Source organism: Anolis carolinensis, chromosome 4 (genome assembly GCF_035594765.1).
Source record: "Anolis carolinensis isolate JA03-04 chromosome 4, rAnoCar3.1.pri, whole genome shotgun sequence".
NCBI lineage: Eukaryota > Metazoa > Chordata > Lepidosauria > Squamata > Dactyloidae > Anolis > Anolis carolinensis.
Window position 1 is genome coordinate 189,291,185 of NC_085844.1, and position 13,456 is coordinate 189,304,640.

The following is a 13,456-nucleotide window of genomic DNA, read 5'->3' on the forward strand; positions in this document are numbered from 1 at the left end:
AAATATACATATTTTGGCCTTATGTTTTTACAAGAATTGTGTTAAGTTTGGTTTATTTTGAATTCATTTCCAGTAGATTTTGTCTTTTCACTTACGCTGCATTCTATTTGGTTACTAATAGACATGATACCTGCTTTTCTGCCATATATATCTAGGGCTATGTTTCTTAAACTGTGCTCCTCCAGGCGCTTTGGACTTCAGCTCCCGGAAATCCCAGCCAGCTTACCAGCTGTTAGGAATTGTAGGAGCTGAAGTCTAAAACATCTGGAGGAGCACAGTTTGAGAAACTCTGACCTAGGGTATCATATCACTCTCCAGCTATTGTTGCCATGCATCCCTCAGCATTCCATTGGCTTCCAGTCCAACACCTGGAGGGCTTACATAATTCTCTCTCCTGATCTAGGGTAATACTGGGGGGAAAGAAGCATGAGTTGGCTATAACTAGACTTTGCACAAAGGATATGGAGGAAATGGGTTGGTGATGTCCCTACATAGGAGTAATCAGTCATTTATATAAACCAAAATGATGAGAAAAGAGAAAAAGAAAGGGTTCAAAGATCTTTATTACTGGGATGGCAGATTGCTCTCTCCCTGTTCTTTCTTTTTCATTCATTATGAGGTCTCTTCCAGCACTTTGTGTGAGCAGGGCTGGGATATTTGGGTCCCTATAATATTCCTGGAAATGATCTATGGACCTACTAGGTGGCCTTTCTGGAAGGAATGTAAAGCTTATCCAATAATTATAGAGTACGAGAAAGCAAAATTGTAGAGGCCAGTTTTTGCCCCTGACATCCTCTCTGGTAGACTGTTCTAGTGCATCAGGGATCACTAGAGTGACCTATTTTGGGCACCTGCTTGGGGTGGGAATTAGAGGGAGTGGAGAAAATAAAGCCATTGCATTTTGTTCAACTTTTGTCATTTGAAACCATTTTGGAATGAAAAATCACCCCCAAAGAATGTGAATTTAGGAGATCATTTACATGACTTTGAGGAACTGCAAAGGCTTTCAGGCTGCAAAAGTAGTTTTGTATAGCCTGTTGGAAATGCTTTCTCCATCCCTATTGTAAAAACTATTTGTTACTCCCTGTTGCTGGAAGTCAAGACAGCATATCATTATCACTAGATTGAAGAATACACAACCCAAACTTCAGCCAAAGTGTGTGTCTTTTTCTGTGAGGCTAAGTAGGAAGGATGAAAGGGAATGGAATCTGACAAGGGCATTATTCTTTTGCCATTGTAGAAGCATAAAAGAAATGAACATATGGAGATTACATCATTAGACTTCACATAATCCATAATAATTTCCTGTTGGTAAAATATTTAATACAGCATTTAATAATTACTTCCTTGAGAAAGAGATATCAAAGTGTATCCATTTTGGTCAAACAGCTAAATATAACAACATGTAAAGTACATTATGGTGACACCTTTATAAGGCAAACCAAATGACACAGAATACATTATTCTAGCTTATCAGATTCCCGGGGTTCTTTATTGGGAATAGAAATTTTTAAAAATTAGAGGCATATCTGACTATGGAGTATCACAGAGTTGCATTTTTCCTGAGATGTTAAGGTATTTTAAGATCTTGGAAAGGAGGTTGAGGCCACACCTCCATTGGTCAAAGCAAAGCAATAACATTTTATTCTTCCTGGCAAAACAAGGATACTTAACTTTGAGATTTTGGATGTGTCTGCCCTGTGCTGTGCTACACACCACTTTGTAGGTGGATTATAGTAAGTCTCTTAAGAAACCTGTGTGGACTGACACATCTGGAAAGAAGTTTAGGTGTTGAAAAGGGTAGAACACCTCAGTGATAGTCACATTCAAATTGTTTTACCTTGGAAGATTATACTGTCTCATAAATGTACACGCTGAACAGGCTAAGGTTTGCTTCAGTTGTTACTGTTGAGTCATGGATACCCATGATGTCTGGTATTATACTACATCACTACGATTCGAAAAGGAATTGGAAGGATTGGGCAAATGATGTGGTTCTTTTCTGTTCTGCATTAGCCCTCCTTGGGAAGCAATTGCATAATTTGCTCTGTCCGCGTGCTTCCTCTTTAAAAACCTTAACAGTTACTGTGTTACCTGCCACAGTGATAATGTATGAATTGATCTCTAGAGAGCACATTTAGTGATATGAAAGCTCAGACTTGAAAACAGATACTGGTTGAATAAGGAGACAATAAAAGAAATAAAACTTTGCTTCCCTGTGAATCAGACAGGTCCAAACTAGAGAGTTTTTTCTCCTTCTGGTGCAGTATATAAATTACGAGAGCCCTTGACAAATAAGGTGCAACTATGGTTGCCCTACTGCTATTGCAAGCCATAGATGTAAAAACTAAGTATGTAAGGTGCTGAACTTTTCCAATGTTTCTTCACTTTCCTCCTGAAATGCACCTGGGGAAGATGGCCTCCATTTGGAAGAGGGAAAACATTGCCATTCTTCCTACTTGCTACTTTTGCTGACACTTCTGTACCTGTTAGATTGTTCCAAACATGATGTTATGTTTCTGATGCATTGCTACTTCTAGTTTGAGACTGAAACATGTAACTGTTAATTTGATATGTCAGTATGGAATAAACTAGATTCGTGCTAAATTCAGCGATTATTACTGCTGCATCCATGCCCAATTCTAGTATTGCACTTCTCAAAGATATGCAGGTGTGGCTATAAAGCAGTTGTGTTTTATCCTAAGAAAATTGCAAATGAACAACAATACCATCAGCTTTATGGATTTTAACTGTTATTTTTTTTAAAAAATAATACCATTGATGTTTAGTTCTACTTTGATGTTTGTATATTTTTTTATTTTAAATTGTATTGAAATGCTTTTAAAGTAAGCCACTTTGAGTCTCCTTTGTGGAGAGAAAAAGCAAGGTGTAAATGAACGTAATAATGATCTTTCTAAAATTTAGATTTTGCATTTATGACTGTGTGAATAATGCTGCTCTGCAGAATAGCCATAAAGTTTTTTCACTTGCATTTTTCATGCCCCCAGGTTTCTAGTTCATCGATATTCTGTCCTGCAACAGCATGCAGAAGCTAATGGCTTTGATGGACTTGATGCACCAGATGCCAGCAAAATTGGTTACCATGATGATTCAGATGAGGTAAGTGACTATACCCAATAAGTGTGGGGAGTGCACTGTACTTCTTTCTAAGCAGCACTTATCAATTTACACTCACAAATGTTATTTCCAACATCTGATTTTTAGCTTACGCCTTTTGGAAATACAGTAACCAGACTGTTTTTGTGAGATTACAAGGCTAAAAATCTTTAACAGAATGCTTGGTTTGTACTAGTCATAGCAATATCCTGATCTTAAAATGCTAACAGGATAATTGTCTCTTCTTTTTCTGCTTAGGACCTCCTGGAATAGTGATGCACAGACTTTTCTAGAATTGGATACGTATGGGTTTGGATGCTGCTACAGAAGGGTGCAAATGCTGACAGCCCATTTAACTCCCAGTCTGGATGCCTGTCTTGTGTCTGAGGGATTCTGTGTTCCTATTGCTTCATCAAACTTTCCAAAATCCACAAAACTACAAGACCTGTATTGGGGATAGGGGTGGGAGAGAAGTTTGTAGCTCTGAGTAAAGAGGAAGAAAACTTCTTTTTTAAAAAAGGGAGGAGAAAAATGTTAACATTATTTTAATCAGATTTCTTTCCAGCTCTTAAAAGTACTAATAGGTATGTGAAAGCAACATTTCACTCAATATTAGCATTACTAGTTCAGTATGTTATGCTATTGAGAGAAAGGCCCAAATTCCCAGATTGTGGTTCCAACACTGTGGTGATAACGGCTTTAAAACTGCTGCGATGTGATCAGCACACAAAGCAAAGAGGTGCTGGGGCACAAGGACTGAGGGTGCTGATAGCATCCCAAAGGGCTGTGTGCCAAAATGAAATTGCTTTCTGTTTTAACTAAAATATAACCCATTGGGTAGTTGTGTGCTGTACAAAGCCAGACAATATTCCAAGGCTCAAACAAACTCTGTGGCTGCGCTCTACAATTCCAGGGAACTAAACTGTGAAACCAGCATATGTGCTGCCATAAATCTTTGACAAATGAAGAATAAGAAGAAAGAAAACAATGACAACTATTGAGCAAGTTTATCTTGTGTTTTGTGGGACTAAGCGGTACAAATCTTTTAGAAACAAGACTTGTTTAGAATGTTATGATCTCATGAAGTAGCAGAAATTAAGTGCTCTGCATCAAGTTCTTGAAGGAATGTTTTGTTATAGGAGGCACCGAGATGTTTTTCAATGTTCAGTTTTTCACTATGCACCTGTCCTAATGAAAGCAATAGATAAATGGTAGCAAGTTGTGCTCCACTTTGGTACTGTGTTACCATTTTCCCATACAATTTGAGTCTGACAGTTAAAATGCAACATTGCCCAGATGGATTTATATTCTTTCCCAGTGCTGTTTAGTTCAGTTTTGTGAGTTGAATCTTAAAACATATAATAATTATTAACCTAATGGTTGGTTTGCTTAGATGCTTTTTTTGTGTGTGTGTCAGGAGCAACTTGAGAAACTGCAAGTCGCTTCTGGTGTGAGAGAATTGGCCGTCTGCCAGGACGTTGCCCAGGGGACCCCCGGATGTTTTGATGTTTTTATCATCCTTGTGGGAGGCTTCTCTCATGTCCCCGCATGGAGTTGGAGCTGATAGAGGGAGCTCATCCTCGCTCTCCCCGGGTGGGATTCGAACCTGAAAGCTTTCAGATCAGCAACCCAACCTTCAAGTCACAAGGCTTTAATCCACTACGCTACCGGGGGCTCCACAGATGCTAATTGGCAATGAAATATCCCAACTTAATGACTATTGGGAAAGGGACAGAAAGCTTCTTGATAAATAGAAACATGTATTGAACTAGCCTGTGTCATTTCTGGTGTTTGATTTCCACTGCCTGTAAGAAGTCAAATTTATTTGAAGACCCTTGATCTGAAAGTCTTTGCTAACTTTCAGTTTTTTCCTAGATCAGTTTAGACCCAAGTTGGTGGTACTTGTCTTAGAATTTGGTTCAGATCCAACACAAGAATCCCGCACAGAGGAAGGCTTTCCATGAGCCTAACAACTACTTTCTAGAAATCTACTGTTAGTTTTTGGAGATCTTTCTGTCCTTCCATTGAGGACTATATCCACTTGAATTTTGGAGAAATTATCTTATAAGCAGCAGTGGTGAATGAGCTCTGTTTGTTTTGAAAAGTAGCATAGAAAACTAGTGTACTTTCAGAAGAAATCAGAAAGTGACTTGCAGAGGCTTTCAAAAGGTCGAGTTTTCCCCCCTCAAATCTTTTCTGGTGCTTTCCCTGCTTCCTTTTCCCCAAATTTACCTGACAATGTGCAGTTTTCACCAGAGGCTTCTATAGGAAGCCATCACGCTCCCTCCATTACTCAGTACTAATACTAAGCATCCCAAACATCAGAAGCATTGGCACATATATATATCCCAGGGTCTCGGGTGCTTTGACTACTGCTATTACAGTGTCAGAATTACTGAAGATTGGTCAGATGAAAAGGTTTGGACTGTAATCTGAAGTGACTGAGATGTGGGGTGGGAATTCATCTTGCTTTGTAACGGATGCAAGAATGACAAGGATGACATAAGTGATTACAGATTTCAGCAAGAATGTTACTTGTAAAGTTAGATTAGGTGTTCCTGGCTTGGCAAATTGTTAACATGTGTCTCATTACCATTCATCCTATGTTTCATGCAGTTGATGTATTAAATGATAGAGCTCAATCAGGTTGAAGCAGAAGATTGTCCTGTCACTGATCCCTTGCATTAAATGAAGGAAGATTTTGATAGATATTCAGAGGCTGAAATGTATTCCCAGGTAGATAATGTATATTGCTGAAGGAATTTCTGACTCTTTCTTTTTCAGAGTAAGAAATGTAGAGGCAAGTATTGTGAGAGTAAAATATCTGAGTCTGTTCCGGATTTGTTTTTCTCTCAGTTGCATTGACTTTATTTTGCTTTTTGACAAAATTCTCCCTTGCACCACTGAATGATTAGGTGATGACCCAGAGTGTAGTTGTCTTTCCATGGTATCATGGTACGGTGGTTGTCTTTACATGGTATTTTTAAACCCTTAATGAAAGATATATGCAACAGTAGAGTCTATACAAAGTCAAATGGAGGGAAGGCACATTTTCCCCTGCAAAACTTAGCCCTGTGCAGCTGTTTGCCAGCAATAATTGGAGAATCAATCTACATATTTTTCCCTTGCTGTCTCCAGCTACCTCTTAAATCTTTGCACATGGAACAGAAAGATCTGTACAAGGACTTGTAAATGTGTGTGAATGCACTTCGGATTTCCTGTTATAAGGAACCATGAGCATGCTTACAAACCCCTATGCAGACCTTGTGTTCAACACACAGAGATCAATAAGAGAAGCAGAGACATTTGAGGAAAGAGATGTGTGTTTTCACATGTTTCAACTTCATTTTAGTCTGACAAGTGCTGTAAGCAAATAGCTGCATAGGCCTTTTTGCTCCCCTTTCACTAGTTATGATTTACTAGGCAGTACAAGAATACATTTGACATCCAAATAAGTGTTACTTGTAATGAATTCGTTTACTAAACTCATGGTAACCAGACTTGAAACTGAAAGAGCGACATAATCCTATGTCTCCCATAAACACTCCAAAGCTGCTGTTCTTTAAAAAAAATTCTATGTCCAATTTGTCTAGTACAGAACAAAATTCAAACTGCTGTAATGCAGGTGATTACTGAATCTGCAGACACAAACCTGGAAATATAAAACAACTTGCAGTATAATGCCAACATAGCAATATACTCTTCTAGTCACATGCCCAGCTTTCCATATATAGAGAGGGGGGGGAGAGAGAAAGGGAGAGGGGAGAGAGAAGTGTTTCTGAAAGGCAACAAAGGATGAAAATGTATTGTTGTAGAGCAGGCTTATCAGACCTGCTGCCTTGCTCCATTTCTGCTGGCGCTACTCTTAGGGCTTATTGGTGGATATGAGAATATTTTAAATAACTTGAAACTTCCTCAATAAACTCACCAGGGCTTGGAGGCTGCCACACACTTGCTGCCCTGGATAAGAGTGCCCTTCTTTCCTATAGTGTTGAAAATGTATGTAAACGTTGTGTTGTTTCTCCATATTGTAAGAGTACTGCCCGAGCAACAATTTAGCCACAGGGGTGTTGGCATTGCATGTGCTTTGAACCATTATTATATCCCTAATTAGTCCATAGGGTGGACTAGATTTTAAGGACTCCATACCACATGTGTAATGGCTGTAGAGTACTACATAATAAAAGCCATAGCTAACATACCCCTCCACACAGAATTTCTTAAGATGTACAGTCTGAGGCAAGGTGCGGAATTAAAAGGAAGGAGCCATGTATAGAGTTTGTAAATAAGCCTGGCTATATTATAAATTTGTACTGGTATTTTTCTGTATATTTGAAATATTTGGGTTAGAAATAAAAACAAAACTGGACTTTTCATGAACTTCTGTATTGCCTACATTTGTCTGTTATGTTTGATGACCTATTCATGGTCTACAGAGCAGAAACAGGAGAACAAGATGCAATTTGAGATCACTTAACTACTTTTTCGAGGCTTGCTGCTTAAAACAATCGTTCAACTAATGGATACAGTTGCTGGTGCGCTCTGGAGTAACTTGTGAATCTGATGCTATGGATGAAACATCCCCACTCTGTTATTAGACCACTGCTCTTGAGCTGTTCCAAGGTGAATTGGAGATATCCTAGTGTTGACTCTATATTGGGATTGGGGTCTGACACCAAACAACACTTGTGCAATGTGGAGCAGTTATACAAGGAACTGCCATAGAAGTGGACAGCACCCTGCTGCTTCCACAGCAGCGTAACTGCTAGCTTTGATGGATTTTAGCATAGATATGCCTCCAGTGGATATGTGTAGCAAAAGTAAAGGCTACAGGGTTGATTGGTATACCATCAGCCTTTTTCTCATTCTTTATAACTTATTTCCTCTATGAACAGCCCATGGAATTGCTTTTGCATTACAGTTGTTGTGTCTTTTACCCTTGCTTAATGAAAAGTACTTTAAAGGCCTCTTGGCTGGCAAAGGGAATGAAGAAGCACTCAGTTATTCTGAGCGAAAATAATTCATGAGAGAGATTTAAGAAAGGGTTGTTCAAAACTTCATGATGAAGGATGCTATGTATTCTACATGTTTCATATTATCCAGTTATAACTAAGGTAAAGCTAAAGGTTTTCCCCTGATATTAAGTCTAGTTGTGTCCAACTCTGGGGGTTGGTGCTCATCTCCATTTCTAAGCTGAACAGTCGACGTCTGTAGACACCTCCAAGATCATGTGGCCAGCATGACTGCAAGGAGCTCTGTTACTTTCCTGCCGGAGCGGTACCTATGGATCTACTCACATTTTCATGCTTTCAAACTGCTAGGTTGGCAGAAGCTAGGGCTGACAGTGGGCGCTAACCCCGCTCCCTGGATTCGAACCACAAACCTTTCGTCTGCAAGTTCAACAGCTCAGTGGTTAATCTCGCTACGCCATCGAGGGCTTCAGTTATAACTGTAATCCATGTCAATTCTTGAATCTCCCATGCCTAGAAGGATATTTAAAACTTGTTGGGACAACATTAATTCCACAGCTAAATGAATGCACAGTCAGTGTTATATGCAACATCTTGTATTTATAGAGAATCCAGCTTGTCTTCAGTATGTTAAGTATGAGAAGATATGAATGATGTAATGCTATTTCAGATTATCCAAGAGACTTTAGTTTCAGAAATACGATTTAGGAAAGGCTGTTATTAAGTGAAACCATTTTTCATCCTGTTGGGAACAGATCATGGCGAGCAATAGCCAGAAGAAGATTAAGGCAGCGTTTAGGGAATCTCTGGGTACTTTCTATGGAATAAGAACACATTCTAATTCATTTGAATCTGAATGTACCTCTGGTGCTCTATTAATAATGTACTTTCAGTCTGAAATCTTCCTCACATAAGAAGATTTCAGATTGAACATACATTGTTTAGAGTTTTTCTTGGTGCATCCTTGTTTCTATTACTGTTTTGCTTCAGATGGGGAATTTCCTTCTATCAATTAGTTAAACAAGCAGTGTAGACATCACCTTTATTTTGCATTATACTTAAACCCTGCTCAAAAGTAGGAATAGAAGGTCCATCAATGTACAAGCAAAATATACATCACTTTGATAGATAATGTACAGTGGCTAAGATAGCATCCGTATAACGTAAAGATATTTGTCTTGTGGGGCTATGAACAATACTGCATCTTTGAATTAAATACATTTAAAAGAAATGTATCATTTGAAAATCTATTAACAGTACTTCCCTCTCCCATACACAGGACATAACAGGTTTCACCTGATTGCATCCTACAAAATAGGTCAGTTCTTAAGAATTTTCTATGTCCTCTGGGTGATTATGGTATGCTTCTGCCAGAAGTTACCACAGACTCACCCCTAGAGAATCTACCAGTTTCCTACATGGGATACATTCTTAGGAATTTTCTAAGTAATTTTAATAAGATTCAATATTATCTACAGTTTCTTGTTTCTCTCATAAATTCGGGAATGTATACATGCAGTATTCTTTTCATTTATATTCCACCTTTAGAATAATAAAGTCGGAAGAGACCACATGGGCCGTCTAGTCCAACCCCCTGCCATGCAGGAAAAGCACAAATCAAAGCACCTCTGACAGATGGCCATCCAGCCTCTCTTTAAAAGCTTCCAAGAAGGACCTTCCACAACACACTGAGGCAGAGAGTTCCACTGTTGAACAGCTCTTACAATCAGGAAGTTCTTCCAAATGTTCAGGTGGAATCTTCGTTCTTGTAATTTGAACCCATTTCTCTTAATGAGAACCAAAAGTATATCTCAACATATATTAAAATATTTAAGAAACAATTACAACAATTAAAAAACCTGAAAATAGCCAAATCCTATCAGAACAGTGTTAAGTTTTAAAAAAAGTTTAAAACACCAAAAACCACAATAAGGATAAAATCACAAGATCACAAACCCGAAAAAGATCCACGTGCACCAATCAACAACCAAAAGCATGAATAAATGAAAATACCTTTTCATTGGCTCACCACTAGCTACTTTCAGTGGGACACTGGGTTCTATGAACAGAAAGATGGAGTGGCCATGGGGGAGCCCTCTCAGCCCAGTAGTAGCAAATTTCTATATGGAATACTTTGAAAAACAAGCCCTAGAAACAGCACCAAAAAAGCCAACTGTTTGGTTCAGATACGTAGATAACACCTTCACAATTTGGAGCCATGGAGAGGAAGAACTACAAGTTCCTGGACCATCTTAACAGCATCCATCCAAACATCCAATTCACCATGGAAAAAGAAAAGGAAGGAAAACTGCCATTTCTAGATGTTCTGGTCATCCGCAAACCCAATCAACAATTGGGCCACACAGTTTACAGAAAACCTACACACACAGATAGATACCTTCATAAAAACTCCAACCATCACCCAAGTCAAAAAAGGAGCACAATCAAAGCCCTGACAGACGATGCACAAAGAATCTGAACCTCACCTCCTCCAAGGTGAACTAAACCACCTAAACTGGGCTCTACATGCCAATGGATACTCCACCACAGACATCAGAAGAGCTGCAAGGCCAAGAACAAGCCACGTGAGTCAAGACAAAGATCCACCCAGAGAAAAGGTGTTCTTACCATACATCAAGGGAACCACTGACCGCATAGGCAAACTGATGAAGAAGCACAATCTACAAACTATACAGACCCACAAAGAAAATCTAACAAATGTTACGGTCAGCGAAGGACAAGAGGGATCCTCTCTCCTCTGCAGGAGTCTACCAGATACCATGCAGCTGTGGACAAGTATACATAGGGACTACCAAACGCAGCGCCCAAACAAGAGTCAAAGAACATGAAAGGCACTGCAGACTAATTCAACCAGAGAAATCAGCCATAGCAGAGCACTTGATGAACCAGCCTGGACACAGGATATTATTTGAGAACACAGAAATGCTGGACCACTCCAACAACTATCATGTCAGACTACACAGAGAAGCCATTGAAATCCACAAGCATGTGGTGCAGGCTGGAAAGCAAGCCAGCTGCAACAAATCAACAAATCACTCTGACCAAGAGGTCATGAGTTCGAGGCCAGCCTGCCTGCGTCTTGTCTCTGTCTCTGTTCTATGTCATGGCATTGAATGTTTGCCTTTATTTGTGCAATGTGATCCGCCCTGAGTCCCCTTCGGGGTGAGAAGGGCGGAATATAAATGCTGTAAATAAATAAATAAAAATAAACTTCAACAGAAAGGAAGAAACCATGAAAATGAACAAAATCTGGCTACCAGTACTGTATTAAAAAACTCGGAGCCCCGTGTTTGTCTTGTCTTTGTTCTATGTTAAGGCATTGAATGTTTGCCTTATATGTGTAATATGATCCACCCTGAGTCCCCTTTGGGGTGAGAAGGGCGGAATATAAATACTGTAAATAAATAAATAAAATAAAATCAAAACAGTAGATGAGAACCAGCACTCTGAGGGCAGAGGGCAGCTGATGACTGAACAAAGAATGCCCCCAGGCAAGAGACAAAACCTTTCCAATGCTAATTAGGGTGATTAACTGAAACATTAATGCTGGCTTCCCAGTGACACTCTTGCCACACCCTGGACTCTCCACAGATATATATTCTTTCCTTTCCTTACCTAGTTTATCCACAACCTCACAACCTCTGAGGATGCCTACCATAGATGTGGGCGAAACGTCAGGAGAGAATACTTCTGGAACATGGCCACACAGCCCGAAAGACATACAACAACCCTGTGATCCCGGCCATGAAAGCCTTCGACAACGAAAAGAGCTTTGCTTGCCAGTTGAAGGATAGCATAGAGAGGAGGCCACTTTTCCAGGGAGAGAGTTCAACAGCCTTGGAGCCACCACTGAAAAGGCCTTTCGCATGTGTTCACCCGTTGAGCCGGTGATATTTGTTTAAAGAAAATATAGTAGACTACAATACTGGTGCTTGCAAAGTGGAAACTAAAAGCATTTGTTTGTGGATTGGTATACAACCATAAAGCAAATTTCCCTGTTGTGTTACTTGGTCAAGATGACTGGCAATGAAGCAAGAATTATCCAAATCCAACTTTTGCCCACTTGGTTAATATAAACATTACATTGATGTTTTGAAACAAATTGCAACAATTGGTGTCCTATGTTTTCTTTATGAAAGCTATTTTTTTCTTCGTGTACTCTGCAAATGCACACTAATGGCGAGACTGCGCCTGCGCAGGCTCCAACGGAAACTCTTCCAAGTACTAGCCAGACCAGAGTCCAAGATAAGAGGAGATCTGCTGCCTTTAGGCTATTTAGATAGCCATTATAGCATTGTAACCTCCCCCACCCCCAAGTCTTGGACAACGTAATTTTTGTTGGAATATTTGTTTATTTATTTTAAACAAAACAAACCCAGGACTAGAGCAATAGATATTGCTTTCCCCAACAATGTTATGATACATTCACCCTATTTGGAGCAGCCATTGTTATAGCAATATTTCCTCCTGCCCCATTAATCAAACACAAATGTGTAGGCATATTACATATAATTCACCTCAAATGGTGATCTCGCACGGAACCATGTTTTGATATTCAGTATGTTGGGAAAGAAGTTCCAGTTAAGCTAATTTTCTCGTAGATACTGTTACTTGTGCTAAAATCCATTTGTGAAAGCAGTAGTAATGTGGCTAGGCTTTAAGGTTCCACAAGATAGACTTGTTTTTGCTGCAGATACACTGAGTCATCTGAAACAAGGAACCATAAGTGAGTTGCTTGTTTTTCTCCCTGTATTTAAGCATACCAAATATTGATTTGCGTGTAGGCTCCCCTGTATGAAGGTATGTATTTCACAAGTTTGGGTTAAGGAAGGCACCTGAAGTCAAGTAGAGTATGTAGCTTAGCTCCATCCCTTTATTTTTGTAATCTACTACTAGCCGCTGTTAGCTCCAGCTCCTGCCAACCTAGCAGTTCGAAAACATGCCAATGTGAGTAGATCAATAGGTACCGCTCCGGCGGGAAGGTAACGGCGCTCCATGCAGTCATGCCGGCCACATGACCTTGGAGATGTCTATGGACAACGCCGGCTCTTCGGCTAAGAAATGGAGTTGAGCACCAACCCCCAGAGTCGGTCACGATTGGACTTAACGTCAGGGGAAACCTTTACCTTTTACTAGATTAGTAGACTACGAGATTGCTGGCCTCTTTCTTTTCTAGCATGGATAAATGGCATGCAAAAGATTTTAGACATGAACTTGGGCTCTGTATGTATGTATGTGTGTGAGAGAGTCTGTGTATATATATAATACAAGTTGAGCACCTCTTATCCTGAATTCCAAAATACTTCAGCATCAAAAATTGTCCACAAGGGTGGCCTGTTCACAAGAAG

At 39.6% G+C, this 13,456-nt stretch overlaps 1 protein-coding gene across 2 annotated transcripts in view; it reads left to right on the forward strand.

The window, feature by feature from the left end:
* Positions 1-7,497, forward strand: part of sort1 (sortilin 1) — a 68,454-nt gene extending 60,957 nt beyond the window's left edge. For both annotated transcript variants that reach the window (XM_003220225.4, XM_008109419.3), the window contains exons 19-20: positions 3,009-3,120; positions 3,376-7,497. In XM_003220225.4, the coding sequence (XP_003220273.3) occupies positions 3,009-3,120; positions 3,376-3,390 (127 nt within the window). In that variant the 3' untranslated portion in view covers positions 3,391-7,497. The remainder of the gene's footprint in view (positions 1-3,008; positions 3,121-3,375) is intronic.
* Positions 7,498-13,456: the final 5,959 nt, after the last annotated feature.